This window comes from Aquarana catesbeiana, linkage group LG05, assembly GCF_042186555.1.
Source record: "Aquarana catesbeiana isolate 2022-GZ linkage group LG05, ASM4218655v1, whole genome shotgun sequence".
NCBI classification, from domain to species: Eukaryota; Metazoa; Chordata; class Amphibia; order Anura; family Ranidae; genus Aquarana; species Aquarana catesbeiana.
In genome coordinates, this window is record NC_133328.1 from 68,883,648 (window position 1) to 68,900,455 (window position 16,808).

Sequence of the window (16,808 nt, forward strand, 5' to 3'; positions counted from 1 at the left end):
CAATCACAGCAAGCAACACAAAACATACACAATGAATGGCATGAATGGAAGCCAATCATTCTATACAATTATCATGTGTTCTGCTGTGATTAGTCACAGCGATCACATGGTACCGGCTATGGGCTGATACACTGATCTGTCATCTGGTGGACACAGTGGGTGACAGATCTCGCTGCAGCATGGTTTGTGGGGCACGCACGTGCAGGGGAGGCTGTCATATGATGTCCACCCAAAACAAGAGAGCTCCCGCCAGGCCACCATTTGTCTGTAGGCCAGGCGGGAAGCAGTTAAGGGAACCTAAAAAACATATCTGTGATTTGGCAGTGGGACCCATAATACAAGACCATTTTTGTACCACATAAGTTAAACTCTGTGCTGATGTCTTTATTAGCAACAGACATAAAATACAACATACTGAAGTTGGACTACAAAAATACATTTGGGGGAAAAAAATAAAAATAAAGTTCACACATCGTTTCCTGTAACAAAATCTTCCAAAGTCACTTTTATTTTACAAATCGGTCTACATTGTCAAATGTAATAGAAATACTCCAGCTTCACAGGTCATTATTTTGTTCTTTTACCGATTAATAAGCGGGCACTATTTTCTCACCCACAGGCACAATGAAATAGAAGTGTTTTTCATCTCTGCAATCTTTTATTTTTTCTTTTAAAACATACTGTACATATTAAATAACTCACTGGTTTGAGAACGCAGTTTAAATTAATTCCAGTACCTTTACTTAAAAATGTTTACCTGCAAATAATAAAAAAAAAAAAATCATGATCTAAAAGTGCTTACAGACAACATACCCATAGGCATTAGATGAGAGTTAAAGTAAGATAATTCCAAGAGGACCTGTCAAAACAAAATTTGTGAGTGCGGTCGCATATTTGATCATGAAGATGTAAGCACATCCTTTTAATACTTATCCTTGCGTAACTACATAAACCCTAACTGGATGACATTTGGTTTATTAAAGAACTGTGCTTAATATATAATGGCCATCGTTTTTGTAAAATATAATACTTGCTTTTCATATTTTCCTTGTTCTTTGTTGTATCCGAGTACTGCTGATTTCCTCTAGCCTAGCCTTTCACTCACTTCCCTCTATCAAGCTCTCTCCAACTGCACATCATTACTCTGGATTGGCTTTCTAAGGGCAGCAACATGGACCATGTTTGCACAATGTTTGTCTGGATGTCCACTTAGGCCTGGTTCACACCTATGCATTTTTTAGTGCGTTTTCAGTTTTGCAGAAACACACTACAGTCCATTTAACATGGTTTCCTATGGGTCACATTCATATCTGTGCATTTTATGGAAAGGGCCATGGACTTTTTTCTGGTTTTTGGTTCCATAGACAATAATGGATCAAAAACGTGCATTGAAAAATGCTAAATGCACCTGGGATATGCAAACTGCAACCTGCATAGGTGTGAACCAGGCCTTAAAGTCTCTACAGGGGCTGCATATAACTATGCAGGAGCAAAATGGGAGACAGTTGCAACCCCTTATTAACAGGAAGTGCCTAAACAAGGACCTTTATGGCAGCATTACCCAGTATTTTTCGTTTTCTGAAGATGCAGGTCTAATAAGATTAAAAACAACTTTTGGCATTACATTAACATGTTAAGGGCTCATGCACACAGGGTTTAAAAAACGGAAAAAAAATTTTTATTTTTTTTTTAGGCGTTTGGCATTCTTTTTTTCACCCTGTAAAAGCTCCTCTATGTTAGCCTGTGTGTCCATGCACCCATAGGCATTTAAAGGTGTATTAGAAAAGTAGTGTTTTCAAGCAGAAAAAAACGCCCACATCACCAGCATATTCAGGAGAGGAGGTTTTGGGCAGAAAAACCACTTGACATGCATATACGCATGTAAACGAGCCTAAATGCTAGACGCGTTTAGCGTTCGTTCATTCCAAAGGAGGCCAGAATAAATTATTATTCTGGCCCATGGAATCCATTAGGGCCCCTTTCACACGAACAGACCGTTCAGGTCCGCCTGTCAGTTTTGTCGGTGGACCTGAACGGGCACTCCATGTAAGGCTATGGAGCGACGGATGTCAGTGGTGACATGTCCGTTGACATCCGACCCGGTCCGATCCGCCAAAATCAGACGGATGGCCCTAAGTTCACATCCGTCCCTGGCGGATTGGGTGAGATCGGACGAAAACGGACATGTTGTCCGTTTTCGTCCGATCTCTCGATAGCGACTAGTGGCGCTCGACAAGCCCCTCCCCGCTCAGTGAGCAGAGAGGGACCTGTCATCCGCCGGGTCAGCGGCGATCAATGGAGAGATCTCCTGCTGAGCCGGTGGACAGAGGTGGACTCCGTGGCAGCGGATCCGCCTCATGGGAATGAGGGCTTATGCTCAAACGATTGACACACCTAAAAGCGTGTGCAATACGTGGCTTCAGGCACGTTTTCTATTTCTTTGTCTTTTTGTCAAAATTTAAAAAAAAAATGACTAACAGTTCACAAAAAGTAAAAAGGAAAATAGCTGCGCTAAGTAGTGTATAGTGAACAGTGAGTATATGATGACAAAAATTCTAATGAGAGAAAATAAAAAACATAAAAATCTATCCCAATATGAATAACATAGATAAAAGTGAAGAAACAATAACAATGAGAACGTCTAGAGCTCAATGATAAATAACACAAATGTACATAGAAGAGTGAATGAATGAAAACTTGAAAGTAATGCGTGATCCTCCACCACCAGTTGTGCACCGGACACCAAATAAATTCCACGCTTACCAGAAGGCAAGCTAATTGAGTTTGTGGCTATATACCCAGCCAGGGCCTTTATCTAGGGGATTCTGGGGCAAAAACTCCAAGATGGTCAGTACGGTAAAGGAGAGATAAGCCGTCGATGGCCGGTATTGGCTTTATCGTGCAAAATTCACGGATTAAACTCAGATGTCACCCAGAAAATGAAAAGAGGGGGCTCTCCATAGTGTAAATCAGATTGGTACATTTAAAAAAAAATGAAGAAAACACACTTACAATAAATGCAGGTAAAATCAGCAAACAGTAGCCGGCCGGCTTGCGAACGCCCATTTGCTCAGAAGCACAAACACGATGATGTCAGCACGTCAAAACCTCGGGAAGATTTGACGTGCTGACGTCATCGCGTTTGTGCTTCTGAGCAAACGGCGTTCGCAAGCTGGCCGGCTACTGTTTGCTGATTTTACCTGCATTTATTGTAAGTGTGTTTTCTTCATTTTTATTAAATGCACCAATCTGATTTACACTATGGACAGCCCCCTCATTTTATTTACTGGGTGATATCTGAGTTTAATCCGTGAATTTTGCACGATCAAGCCAATCCGGGCATCGACTGCTTATCTCTCCTTTACCGTACTGACCATCTTGGAGTTGTCGCCCCAGAATTCCCTGGATAAAGGCCCTGGCTGGGTATATAGCCACAAGCTCAATGAGCTTGCCTTCTGGTAAGCGTGCAATTTATTTGGTGTCCGATGCACACACATTACTTTCAAGTTTTCATTCATTCACTTTTCTATGTACATTTGTGTTATTTATGGACTATTTGCTATTTATCATTGAGCTCTAGACATTCTGATTGTTATTGTTTCTTCACTTTTATCTATGTTATTCATATTGGGATAGATTTTTATGTTTTTTATTATTTCATGGTGATATTATCTTTTATTTTCTCTCATTAGAATTTTTGTCATTATATACTCACTGTTCACTATACACTACTTAGAGCAGCCATTTTCCTTTTTATTTGTCTTCATGTGCGTATCTCACATTTTAGCTGCTGCTTACTTTTAGATAGCTTTTTGTTTAGAGCGCAGTATTTTCCATATATTTTATCAGTTCACAAAAAGGAAGCTGGAGGCAAGAGACCGTACAATAAAGTGGATCCTCCATTGTATAGAATGCATATAGGAAAAAAGAATAAAAAAAAAGAAAAAAACAAAGCAAAGAAAAGACTAAGTACGGTTAATTTTTTAATTCAAACGCCCAGTGTGCATGAACCTTATATGAGATTTTAGTGATTGGGTTTAGATCCATTTTAATCACAGAACTGTAAATAAATATACTGTAGGGTTGCCACCTCATCCCTTTAAAACCAAACACATATTATTACACAGGTTCTGTGGCTGATTAAGGTGGTAATTAAACTCGCTTGGTGCATTATCTGCATTAGCCTCAGAACCTGTGTAATTCATATATGTTCAGGTTTAAAGGGATGAGGTGGCAACCCTAGTATACGGCCACAAAAGGATTGACCTGCATAGTCATTTTGGGTTAGTGGCTCATAAAAGGAGGCAAAAATAATGATGGTAGTTCTGGAACCTGTATCTTAACGCTGCCTAGTTTCAAACCTGACAAGTCGAGCGCTGTTTATCAAATGTTTGGGGTTATTTTTATTCAGGATCACCACATACTTAATAGTTAAGGGTTTTGTGGACTAGATCACTCTAACTTCTCATACATTTTTGAGCCCTTGCTCTGCCCCAACATATCACAAGATCCGACTCCTCCTTGCTGGTATACATCTACATTCTGCATAATGTAAAATAAATGAAAAGGCCAATAGCAAAGGTCAGAACCCTTGTTATAAGAGCAGCAGGTGGACAGGATTAGAAGCTGATAAAGGAATCTGTGTTGGTGCCTCTGAACGATGTATAATGTTGGTAAGTGGTTGAATATTTAATGTTGGCTTAATTTTTTATTTTTTTTACCATAGGCCCCATAAGCACACGAACAATGGGCAGAGTACAGTAGCCCACAGCAATCAGTAAGCGTTCATCTTGGTTCTCATGGGCTACTGTCCTCTTTATATCATCACTTCTCTATACAATGATTTAGTAAATAAATCCCAATTTAGGATCAGTACATTTGCTATAAGCACAGCTTCAGCATTACAACAGGAAACAAAAATGATATCAGACATGATTATCTGTCCCCCACTCACTGTCAGTTAGCCAAATACATCCTAAACTAGCAATGCACATTTAGACTAGGTCTTAACTAAGAACAATGCTATATGAGCTTAACACTAAAAAAGTTCCAGCTTACAAAATAAAGATGGCACTTACAGGTAATGTCAGGCATCAAGGCAAAACGTTAATGTTCTATGGGGAAGAAAGAGCCTCTTCTCTGAGAATACCCAACAGGACAAGGACTGCAGCATGAATATGGACCAAAGCTGCAGCCTATGTGGATTCTTTCATGATCTATTCGGCAGTGACACAATCCTTTAACTGTGCACTTGATTGTATTAGGCGATTTGATGAAGATAAATACTGACAGTCAGTACTAATTTCTGAGGAACATGCTCTAAGGTCTTCCATTAAACACTTAGGTGCATGAGGCCCTATAACATAACAATCCAAAAAGTCTTTAGATAACTGAGAATCTAACTCGGTGTGCCAAGGTCATGTCTTGTGTGTGCTCATGACCAAATCATTTGTAATACACACAATTCCAACTCATGTCTCAAAATTCTGAAATTGCTTGAATCCAGTATACTTGTGTATACTGGAGTGGTCTTAGGAAAGGTCAATTTTTAGTTTAAAATTGACTCAAGCTTTAGGCAGATATTAGGGAGGCAGGTTAGGAGTAGTAAAGTCATTAAACACATACCTGTGAGCTGTAAAAAGAGGTCTTGTGGTTTTCTGGCTGCTGGTCACAAGCCCTGCAATCGCTATGATCTACGCCAAGGATATGCAAACTGTGGCCCTCCAGCTGTTGCAGAACTACAAGTCCCACTAGGCATAGCAAGACTCTGACAGCCACAAGCATGACACCCAGAGGCAGAGGCATGATGGGACTTGTAGTTTTGCAACAGCTGGAGGTCCACAGTTTGCATATCCCTGATCTACGCCATGGGTGTTCAACCTGCGGCCCTCTTGCTGTTGTGGAACTACAGGACCCATGAGGCATTGAAAGGAAAGTCCCATGAGGCATTGCAAGGCTGACAGTTGGAAGTATGACTCCCAAAGACAGAGGCATAGTGAGACTTGTAGTTCTGCAACAGTTGGCAGGCTGCAGGTTGGACTCCCATGACCTACACTGTGGTGCTGATATTAGCAGAGTCTTTAGTGAATAAATTAAGCTATGCAGAGATGGGCCAGGTCACGTGTTGTCTTCCGATCATGTGACCTGCAGTGCCACAATTCTACCTTTTTACATCTCAGAGTAACCGTTTCATGACCTTCCTGCCTCTCTAATGTATGGGCAGTCTACTAAAGCAGACCTAAATCTACACTACAGGGTGACTTTAAAGCAAAGAATGGTTTCAGATCTCTGACATTAGAATATCATCTGATGTCTACAGGTACCTTTATTTCAGATCGTTGGGGGTTTATCTGCAAGGAGAGTAGGGAAAACCTACTTGCATGGCAATAGATAGGTGTGAAATAAAAGAAAAAGAGCAAAGTTATGACTATACAGATTTCTTTATATACAGTACGCCAAAGTCTATGCCGCCCTTTGGCTTCTATTTACATAATAAGTGTAATATTTTAATACCACAAAATTAGCATGACCACAGTATACAGTATAAGAGCTCAATGGAATCTTCTAGCTGCAGGTTAGCACACAGTTAGCAATTTCATAGAATACGATGATTATATGACTTACACACACAATCAAAATTCAGTCAGAGAATGCACTGATAAAAAAAAGTCCAGAATATGATTTGGTGGCTTAAATAATATTTAACACCAGTGTACAGCTCTGCAAGGTCGAGAAAACAGAAGCTCAATTTTTCCAGCAGGGAGCGCATGAGAAGGAATAGAACACAATGCTGTCATAATTCTCTGTGCAGAACCCAGCATTTGTCAGATGTTCCTTTTGACCATTTTGCTGTATATCTGCACAAGAAGCCACTGTCTGCTCCCAACACATACCAGATGCATTTTCACTAGAAAAAATAAACTGAACTTCAAATGGTTCAACAGCAAGTACAAAGATCAGCTTCAAACACTTCAGGACAAGTGACAGTGGTTAAAGGTTCATATCTATGGCATATTAGTAGTTTTAATCTCCAGTAAATCCAGTGTCTTTGTTAGACTTGCAGTTCTGTTAAGCGAAAAAAAAAAAGGATCCGAACGTAAAACCCCCAAAAGATCATAAAACAGTCAATGGAGAATTGAGAAGAGATATGTAGGCCAAAACATTTCAACTCCAGCGCTTTCCAATCATCTTCACAGAAGTGCAAAAAGAAACCCAAGGTAGTTTTGGTCCAAGATAGACAAAAAAAAAAAAATAAAAAAAAAATGCAAAAGGTGGTTGTGTCCTTCTGGCTGAGATGGTCGTTTTAGTGGCTGTCAGAGATGACGGCTCAGCGGCCAAAGATCGAGTTATACTCCATTAGAATCAGCTCTACTATTTGACTCTGGTATACCGTGTGGATGGCTATATTACCAGTTTCGGTTTCCGGCTTCAACAAAGTTGGACCGAATACTATTGCTAAACTTTGAAAATTCATTCTGTTTTTATCTCCAATTTCCACAACGCTAGAGAAGGGAAAAAAACAAAATATTAGACAATGGAAAAGCTGATTTCTTTACTTGAAATTGATTACGTTCATAAAAGTAAACTAGTAATTGGTTTGTAGAAGCAGATGAATGACATTTTCAACAAACTGTATACATCTCTCCAATAAGAACACTGAATATTTTAAGAGTAATGCCCCGTACACACGATCCGAAAATCAGATGACAGATCGTCCGATTTTTTTGCATGTTGGTCGTATATCGAACCTGAAGAGTTTACTAAAGTTACGAAAATTCTCGTACGACAGAATAAAAATGGGAAGTGATTTCATGTGTTGTACTGTATTTGTATTATATTTTCAGATGACAACTGTACCGATTAAACAAAAATTGTACGATCTGGTATGGTACAAGAAAAATTTTTGTGCTTGTCCGAGAAATAATCGAATGAACTGTCCTGATCAGCTCTCGAAAGCTCTGTACTAATGATCCGATTATCATAGGATTGCCTAAAAAGCAGTATTTTTTTTGTCCGATTTTTGAATCGTGTGTGGGGGGGTGCCTTTACTTCACTTTTGTTGGGAAAAAAATAAATAAAAACATTCCCCTCTGGGTGATCTATGTACATTGTAGGGATTTTAATAAACATTGCTGCAGATTTCTACCTTTTGTTATTTTGAAGAAATAGCGTTTGTCTGTGTTTATGTGCAAAGTGAATCTGTGTGGGAATGGTTTTATAAGTTTCAATCAGCTGCTGCATTTGCAGGGCTCTAATGAGAAGAATTGCAGGGTCTGCATCCCTTTAGATGTAATTTCCTATTGGGAGTATCTCACCAAAAATGAAATTTTTGTTGAGGGGATGCCTGAAAACTAGACCTGCATGATTCTGACTAAAATGAGAATCACGATTTTTTGCTTCAAATAAAGATCACAATTCTCTCACAGTTCTCGTGGCGTACCATCATCTTTCACATTATGCAAAAAGATTGGGCTAACTTTACCGTTTAGTTTTTTTAAATTCATTAAAGTACATTTTTTCCCTAAAAATTGCGTTTGAAAGACCGCTGCGCAAATACCGTGTGACATAAAAGATATTGCAACAACTGCCATTTTATTCTCTAGGGTCTCTGTTAAAAAAAAAAATATATATATATATATATATATATATATATATATATAATGTTTGGGAGTTCTAAGTCATTTTCTAGCAAAAATACTGATTTGAACTTGTAAACAAGTGTCAGAAAAAGGTTTAGTCTTTAAGTGGTTAAACTGACTTAATTTCCACACCAAAGTTCATCCCTTTAATAAAAGAAGGAAATGTTACAATGTTTCTACTCATCTCTGATGTTGAGATAAACTTGGTAACCTGCAGAGAACTCTGCACTTGTTACATAGAATCGGGAAATGCTGTGTTAAGATGGGGAGGGGAGGAGAATTTTGATTTTTTAACAATTAATCGTGCAGCTCTAGTGAAAACTGACTTGTTTAGTGTAGACTTCTGGGAAAATCAGCGAGCCAATCACACAAGCAGGAAATTATGATTCTGGGGGGCGTTCGGGAGGGATGTCATTGCGGCTCTGGCCAGTCACAGAACTGGAGTCCGCGTACCTGGAAGGAAGACCGGATGAAGATGGTCGCAGTCTCCAGCGATGCCATCGCATCGTTGGAATGCTTGGTTTTCAGGTAAGTTTCACATACATGACTAAGCTACATCACTAACCTAGTACCAACCAAGCCGCTCTCTTCGGTCCTCCCAAGACCTCCTGATCTCTAGCTCCCTTGTCACCTCCTCCCATGCTCACCTCCAGGATTTCTCCAGAGCTTCTCCCTTCCTTTGGAACTCCCTACCCCAATCTATCCATCTTTAGACGATCCCTAAAAACCCTTCACTTTAAAGAAGCCTATCCTGCTTCTAATACACGGTTTTATTTCCTCCATCAGCTCATTCCCCACAGCTATTACCTTTTGTATTAATTGACCCTCCCTCCTTAATTGTAAGCTCTAATGAGCAGGGCCCTCCGATTCCTCTTGTACCAAATTGTAATGTAACTGTAATGTCTGCCGTTTATTTTGTTAAGTGCTACACAAACTGTTGGTGCTATATAAATCCTGTATAATAATAATAGGGCGGCACAGTGGTGTAGTGGATAGCACTTTCGCCTAGCAGTAAGAAGGGTCGCTGGTTTGAATCCCAACCACGACACTACCTGCCTGGAGTTTGCATGTTCTCCCTGTGCCTGTGTGGGTTTCCTCCGAGTACTCCGGTTTCCTCCCACACTCCAAAGACATGCTGGTTAATTGGATCCTGTCCAAATTGTCCCTAGTATGTATGAATGTAAGTTAGGGACCTTATATTGTAAGCTCCTTGAGGGTAGGGACTGATGTAAATGTACAATGTATATGTAAAGCGCTACGTAAATTGATGGCGCTATATAAGTACCTGAAATAAATAAAATAATAATAATATATTGATAATGTGCTAGTATGCAATGCATACTAGCACATTGCGTCTTTGCCTTGCAGGCAAGAAGAAAAAACAAAAGTGCAGCAGTTTACAACCAGTTTAAAAAGACATGGCATCTTTCTCCATACCCCAGTAGCTAGGTTGGTTCTGGGACTCCAATGCTGCACTGCAAATTAAAATTTTACCTAAAACCATATTTCCTTAAGCTGGCAAATGAGGACAAAAGTGGCTGAAGCCAAACAAATAGATATTATGACTGAACTCCTAACCTAGCAAGACCCCTTAGGCCTCGTACACACGGTTTGATTGTTGGACGACCGAGCGTCTGATTTTTGTCAAAAGCGCGTGTGCAGGATTTTGTCTAGCATACTAACTATCCGCAAATTGTCGTTTGACAAAACACGAACGTAGTGACGTACTATGAGAGTATAAAGAGGAAGTTCATTTCTCAAGGGCCACCCCTTCGGGCCCATTCTGCTAATTTCGTGTTCGTAGAAGTTAGTAGAATTCTGGCGAGCGTTGATTCGCGATTTTCAGATCATACAAAACAAATGCCTTTTAAAATACGTTTGGCATAACTACATCAGTATCACCAGCAAAGCAGCTTCATTATTATCCCTTTACAGAAGATGAGAATGTGCGCTGCATTTCGACATTTCACCAATTGCCGCGTCACGAATGTTAATTCTAGATTACGAACGGTAGTTTACAAGACCGAACTCTTCCCATTCCCTCCTTGATTCCAAGCATGCGTTTGTACTTTTGAGTGACGATTCCTTTACTGACCATCCGAAAATCAGATGTTGAGTTCACATCAGCCAAAAATGTTATAGCCTGCACATCCAGCTTTTGTCTGATAAAAAAAAAGTCAAATCGGCTGTCGAAAGCACCGTACCAACGATCCGGAAATCCGCACACAGCTCGTCTTACGAATTTTTCCTTCTTATTTTCATACCGTGTGTACAAGGCCTTAGAGTAACTGCAGCGTGCTGCAGTAATCAGGTAAATGGCACAAACCAACAATACAAGAATCGCGTCGCAGCATCTCACCCTGATGACGCAGTTTTTTTGCTCTTGCATGCACATTAAGGATACCAGTGTTTTAGGGCGATGCTAAGGATTTATCATTTTTGCCTTAATAAAAGGGCTCTGCATGGTCACAAAAGGCTGGTGTCTTGTAATTTACCTTTATATAAAGAAAATAAAACAGACTCAGCGAGGGCAGGTTCACGCTGCTGCCTGGTGCGAGATCGCATGTGATTCGCACCGCACTGCAAAACGCATGTGATTTCCGTGCAATGCAAATTCAGCCATACAGATAGCATGGCTGAATTTGCATCGCATTTGGATCAAACTCGCACAGGACCCTTTTTTTTGGTCCACAGCAGAATTGGATCGCATGGGTCTTCACACCTATACGATCCGATTCCTGTCTGAATTTGCAGATCGCACTGAGATATGCAAACTGATTTGGGGGTGTCATTAACTTTGACGCTCCCAGCGGTTGGCAGAGGGTAGTGTGAACTGCCGCTGGGAGACATGCGATGCGGGAACCCGCAGTGGATTTGCAGGGTTCCTGCATTGCAGCAGTGTGAACAGAGCCACAAGGTGTACTAGCAAGATGCATGATTTCTGTGGCAGAATCCAAGGAAACACCCAATGTGCCGAAATCGTATTTTCTGTTTTTATTAACTGTCCCCACATAACTACAGGCTGAGTTGCTACAAAAACACAAATAGTACAACTAAGCAGTCATTAAAACAGTTCACAGGTCTGGTTTAATTTTAAATGGAGTCACCTAACAGAAACAAAAAACATAATTATTTCAATATATTTGAATAGACATACAAAAGTAGCACAGAGGGCCAGACCAGCTGACACTGCAAATTTACATTCTAAAGCTCCAATCAAAAGTTAGTTTCACATTGCGACACTTGTTTGTGAGTTTTCATAATAGAAGGCTGCTAAGCTCAGCATTATAGCCGCTTAAAACAAGACCAAAGCATTTCAATGACAATTCTTTCCATACATTCAGTTCTTTAAACTCACTGTTTAAGATGCTTGAAGAGCGCCTGCATTGTGTCTTGGTTGGGCTTTGGCAACTGCTTAATTAAATCTCTGCAAGCTTGAACGCGAAGTTTGGGTTCTTGTTCTAGGAGAAAAGTGATTTGCTATGAATTATGTCAGCTGATATAAAAGTATAAGGCAGGGACTAGCAATACTCTGTCATCCACTGCCCTCAAGTGGCCACATTTAAATGCTGCCAGAATATTACAATGTCTGCAGATCAAGCGCCATTGAAAAGCAACATTAAAAAGCTACTAAATGACAGATTTACAGTTGTAATATGTATATAGAAATAAATAGAACAGCTGGTGTGACTAGCACAAGAATCATTGTGTACTGTGTACCCAGAACTGATATGCGGTCACTGATCCAGACCACACACAGCTGTTTCCAGAATTTTAGTCCTCATTAATATAAGACTTGGAAACATAGGCGTCTATGATGTATAACTTGCAAATCAAGAGAACAGGTATACAATTAAATGTTAGAGCAAGAGGGGTGAAAAAGCCAGAATTAATATACAGTGCTCAGCATAAATTAGTACACCCCTTTTAAAAAGTAAGACTTTAGTCAAGATCTCAATGAACACAAGAACAATTTCCAAAATTTTGACAAAACTGAGTTTAGTAGAACATTTGTTTAGCTCATTACATGAAAGTAAGGTTAATAATATAACTTTGATTACAAAATCTTCAGTTTTACTCAAATTAGTTGATGCAGAAATGAATACACCCCACGACAAAAACTACTACATCTAGTATTTTGTATGACCTCCATGATTTGTAAGGACAGTACCAAGTCTTCTAGGAATGGAATGAACAAGTTGGCGACATATTGCAAGTATCTATTCCATTCTTCAAGAACTACCTCTTTTAGACCATGGATGCTGGATGGAGAGTGATGCTCAAAGTGTTGTAAAGGCAGAAAGTTTTTTATCTTAATGCATTCTATGCATAAAGATAAAAAGCCTTCGGTGTGCAGCAGCCCCCCTCTCGATCCAGTGATTTCCACAAGTGCCTCGGCCGTCTGGGACTCTCCCTCATGATACACAGCAGCACCATTGGCTCCCGCTGCTGTCAATTAAAGTCAGTTAGCCAATGAGGAAAGAGAGGGGGGGCGGGCCGAACCGCGGCTTTATGTCTGAACGGACACACAGAGCTGTGGCTCGGGTGTCCCCATAGCAAGCTGCTTGCTGTGGAGGCACTCAACAGGAGAGAGGGGCCAGGAGCACCGAGAAGAGGAGGATTTGGGCTGCTCTGTGCAAAATCACTGCACAGAGCAGGTAAGTATAACATGTTTGTTATTTCTATAGAAAAAACAAAAAAACACAAGACTTTAGTATCACTTCAACTTGTCTCTTCAGAATTCCCCATAGGTGTTCAATTGGGTTCAGATCAGGAGACATACTTGGCCACTGAATCACTTTCACCCTGTTCTTCTTCAGAAATGCAACAGTGGCCTTAGATGTGTGCTTTGGATCAAAATCATGTTGGAAAAAAATCACTGCGACCAAGGGCACGAAGTGATGATAGCATCTTCTCTTTCAATATACAGCAGTACCATCAATGAAATGCAGCTCCCAGACACCAGCAGCACTCATGCAGCCTCACAGAAGGACATTGCCACCACCGTGTTTCACTGGAGGCACCATGCATTTTTCGTTGTACTCCTCCATACAGTTTTAAAGCCATCAGTTCCAAAAACATTTATCTTGGTTTCATGACTCCAGAGTTCCAGTAGTCTTTTTTTCTGCATGGCCCTAGCAAATTCTAGGTGGGCTTTAGGAGAGGCTTCCTTTGTGGATGACACCCATGCATGCCATTCCTCTGCAGTACACCGTATTGTGTTGTGGGAAACAATCACCCCAGTTTGGCTTTCTACTACTTTAGCCAACTGCAGTGAACATGCATGATGATTTCCCTTATCAGAAGATGCTTCTGTCAAGGTGTTAACCTCTGTGGACAGCCTGTACGTCTCTGTGAGATGGCTGCAGTTTCATATTTTTTACATTTTTGTATTGCTTTTGTTACAGTATTCTGACTGATAAGTAAAGCTTTGTTGATCTTCTTGTAGCCTTCACCTTTGTGTAAAAAAATTATTTTCTTTCTCAGGCCTTGTGACATTTCTCTTCAATGTGGTGCCATTGCTGACAGCATGAAATGGGAAGGGGTTTCCTTTGTTAAGTAACGCCCTTTTATAATCAACTGTCTGCTGGACACCTGTTTAATGAATAATTAGACTTAGCTGCAGTTGAATTCTTGTTAATTGGGATTTTGTTCTCTAAATTTTGGTCCTCAGACATTAATTGGGGTGTATTCATTTTTGCAACATGGTCTTGAATGAATTTGTTAGGAAAAATACTGTGTGTGTGCAAATTAACAAATCTTGGTTGCAATCAATGGCCCACATTTGTGGAAGTATTTTGTAGTATAGTGTCCTATAGAAAATGTTGATTTTTGAAAAGGAAAGGAAAGGTCTTCTGTTGGGGTATAATCATTTATGAGCACTGTATATGGTCACACAGTTCTGGTATGTAGACTGGAACTTACTGACAGCATTCACAAAGTCATTGAAGTAGTTGTAGGTAAAAAGGGGCTCGGGTAGTTCTCTGAAGAACATCTTTAATGCACCCGTAATGACATGGATATCTTCCCATTTACTGTCGTTTAAGTCCAGTTTCTCATCTGGAAGAAAAGGAGATACACACTACTGAAAAAAAAGAGCATTATGAACCCCAGGCACACAGCTAAATATACCAATAAAAGGGAACTACTTAATCTGCCAAAAGATTTCCATTTCTGTCCACACAGTCCTGAAACTTACACAGAGCACAGCCCTGACAGACAGCACAGCCAGGTGGAGGACACCACTTTCTCAGTTACAGTTTTAAACTATAGATGGGATACAGTGCTGCCCTCTCTCCACCCGCAGCCTTTTGGCAGGACAGTGAAAGAGCAGCAGAATGATGAGGTCATGTACTACTTGCAATCAGGAGCTTTCCGATCATGTGATCGCTGTGACAGCCAATCGCAGTTGTCACATGACCATAAACCCCACCCCCCCGGCATCTGAAACTCTGAAAGCTCTCAATCAAGAGTGACTGTATTTTAATCGTTCTGCTGCTAGCATTAGTAAATATATAGGAAGTATATCATATTTATTTGCTTTTTTCGTTTACATGTCTTCAGTTACTTCCTGGTTTCCAGGACTAGGCAAATGATGTCATACATCCCAGGAGTCTTTAGGAATGGAGGAGGGGTTTTCTCAGCACACCCTCCTGCCTGCATACCTGAGCTAAGGGCAGATGAACTCCAGGAAATAAATGCTACATGCATTTATTATAAATATTATATAGACACATTTGGCATGCTCATAAAGAATGCCAAATGTGTCTATATAATATTTCCTCAATCCCAAAAACCACATATAAGCGATGCACTAAAACAGTAAGAAATCATCTTGATCAAAACTAAATATAACACACCTAAACCATAAAAGTGCACCAACCAAAATCAATTATTATTACATTACACTGTTGCTACATTAACCACCTCACGCCTGGCCTATAGTAATAAAGAAGGCTGAGCGGGAGCACTGTTATCCCAGGAGGGCGTCATTGATGTCCTCCCATTCGCGTGCCCTAGGGGGACCAGTTGGTAACTCGCTGTGTCCACTGAACACAGATTGTTGTACCAGGCCACTATGCGCGACCCTGGTACTATGTGATCGCTGTCACCAGTGTGTTCATGTCACCTTCACTCATAGCCATTATGTGTACTATTGTGATCTCTGATTGGTCACAGTAATCACATGATACAGGAGACAATCACAGTGAACCTGTATTATGTGATAGCTCTGGCCAATCACAGCAACACAGTAGTGAGCAAGGTTTCACGAACTAAACCTTTGAACAAAAGGTAATGATTGCTTATAACAGTGATCATCATTGTAATAAGCAGAGTATTAAAAAAAAAAGAAAAAAAAAAAAGATCCTGATCACCTCTCCAGAGCAGTTCAATTAAAAGTAAACATTAAAATATATACGAACCTATGCGCTGTGCTTGTGCAAAATAAACAAATATCTCCCACAACACCAGTGTGCAAACAGTGAAAGCCCAACAGTCTCTTGTGGCTTATTCACATTTCACTCTGTGCTTCCCGTGTCCAAAACTTTTTTTTACTCTTGATCACAACCAGAAGTGCAGCGTGTTCTACCACCTCACAAATGATTAAAACTCACTGCAATGTCTTGCCTATCTGGTAAAAAATTGGCTCATAGCGCAAAGAATAGAAAATCCCCCGCCATCCATTTTGGCAACTCTTAGATCAAATAAATTCTTTGCACAGCACAATCATCAATAGCTACCATAACAAGAAAGAGAAACACTCCTAATGGTGTAGCACCATAAAATAAACAATTTTATTAAGGATAAAAAACAAGAATCAATTAGCCACCAGATGGACCATGGGGGATTTTCTATTCTTTATGTAATATGAGCCACTCTGTTAATACCAGTGTGAATTCAGCCTAAGAGCAGGCGTTTGAGAGGAACTTGAGAGGCGTTAAAAAGGTCCCTCAAATGCATATGTACAGATATATATATAGTGCTGTTCACACTAAGTGTTGGCATCGCTTCAAAACTGAAGCCTCATGTCGAGTCAGGAGGTGTTGAAAGACTTTCAATGCCTTCCATTCAAGTCTATGGTAACGCCTCGCAAATGCTCTGGCAGGCGGTTGCGGGGCATTAAGATTTGTTCATTTTACTGTAATGGAATAGGCGTTTGTGGAACAG

General features: G+C 40.2%; 1 protein-coding gene across 7 annotated transcripts in view; it reads right to left on the minus strand.

Annotated features, from left to right (window-relative positions):
- Window positions 1-6,421: 6,421 nt before the first annotated feature.
- Window positions 6,422-16,808, minus strand: part of ARHGAP12 (Rho GTPase activating protein 12) — a 201,352-nt gene continuing 190,965 nt past the window's right edge. For all 7 annotated transcript variants that reach the window (XM_073629860.1, XM_073629859.1, XM_073629858.1 and 4 more), the window contains 3 exons: window positions 14,565-14,699; window positions 11,998-12,100; window positions 6,422-7,502 (listed from right to left, as the gene is read on the minus strand). In XM_073629860.1, coding sequence (XP_073485961.1) covers window positions 7,328-7,502; window positions 11,998-12,100; window positions 14,565-14,699 — 413 coding nt within the window. In that variant the 3' untranslated portion in view covers window positions 6,422-7,327. The remainder of the gene's footprint in view (window positions 7,503-11,997; window positions 12,101-14,564; window positions 14,700-16,808) is intronic.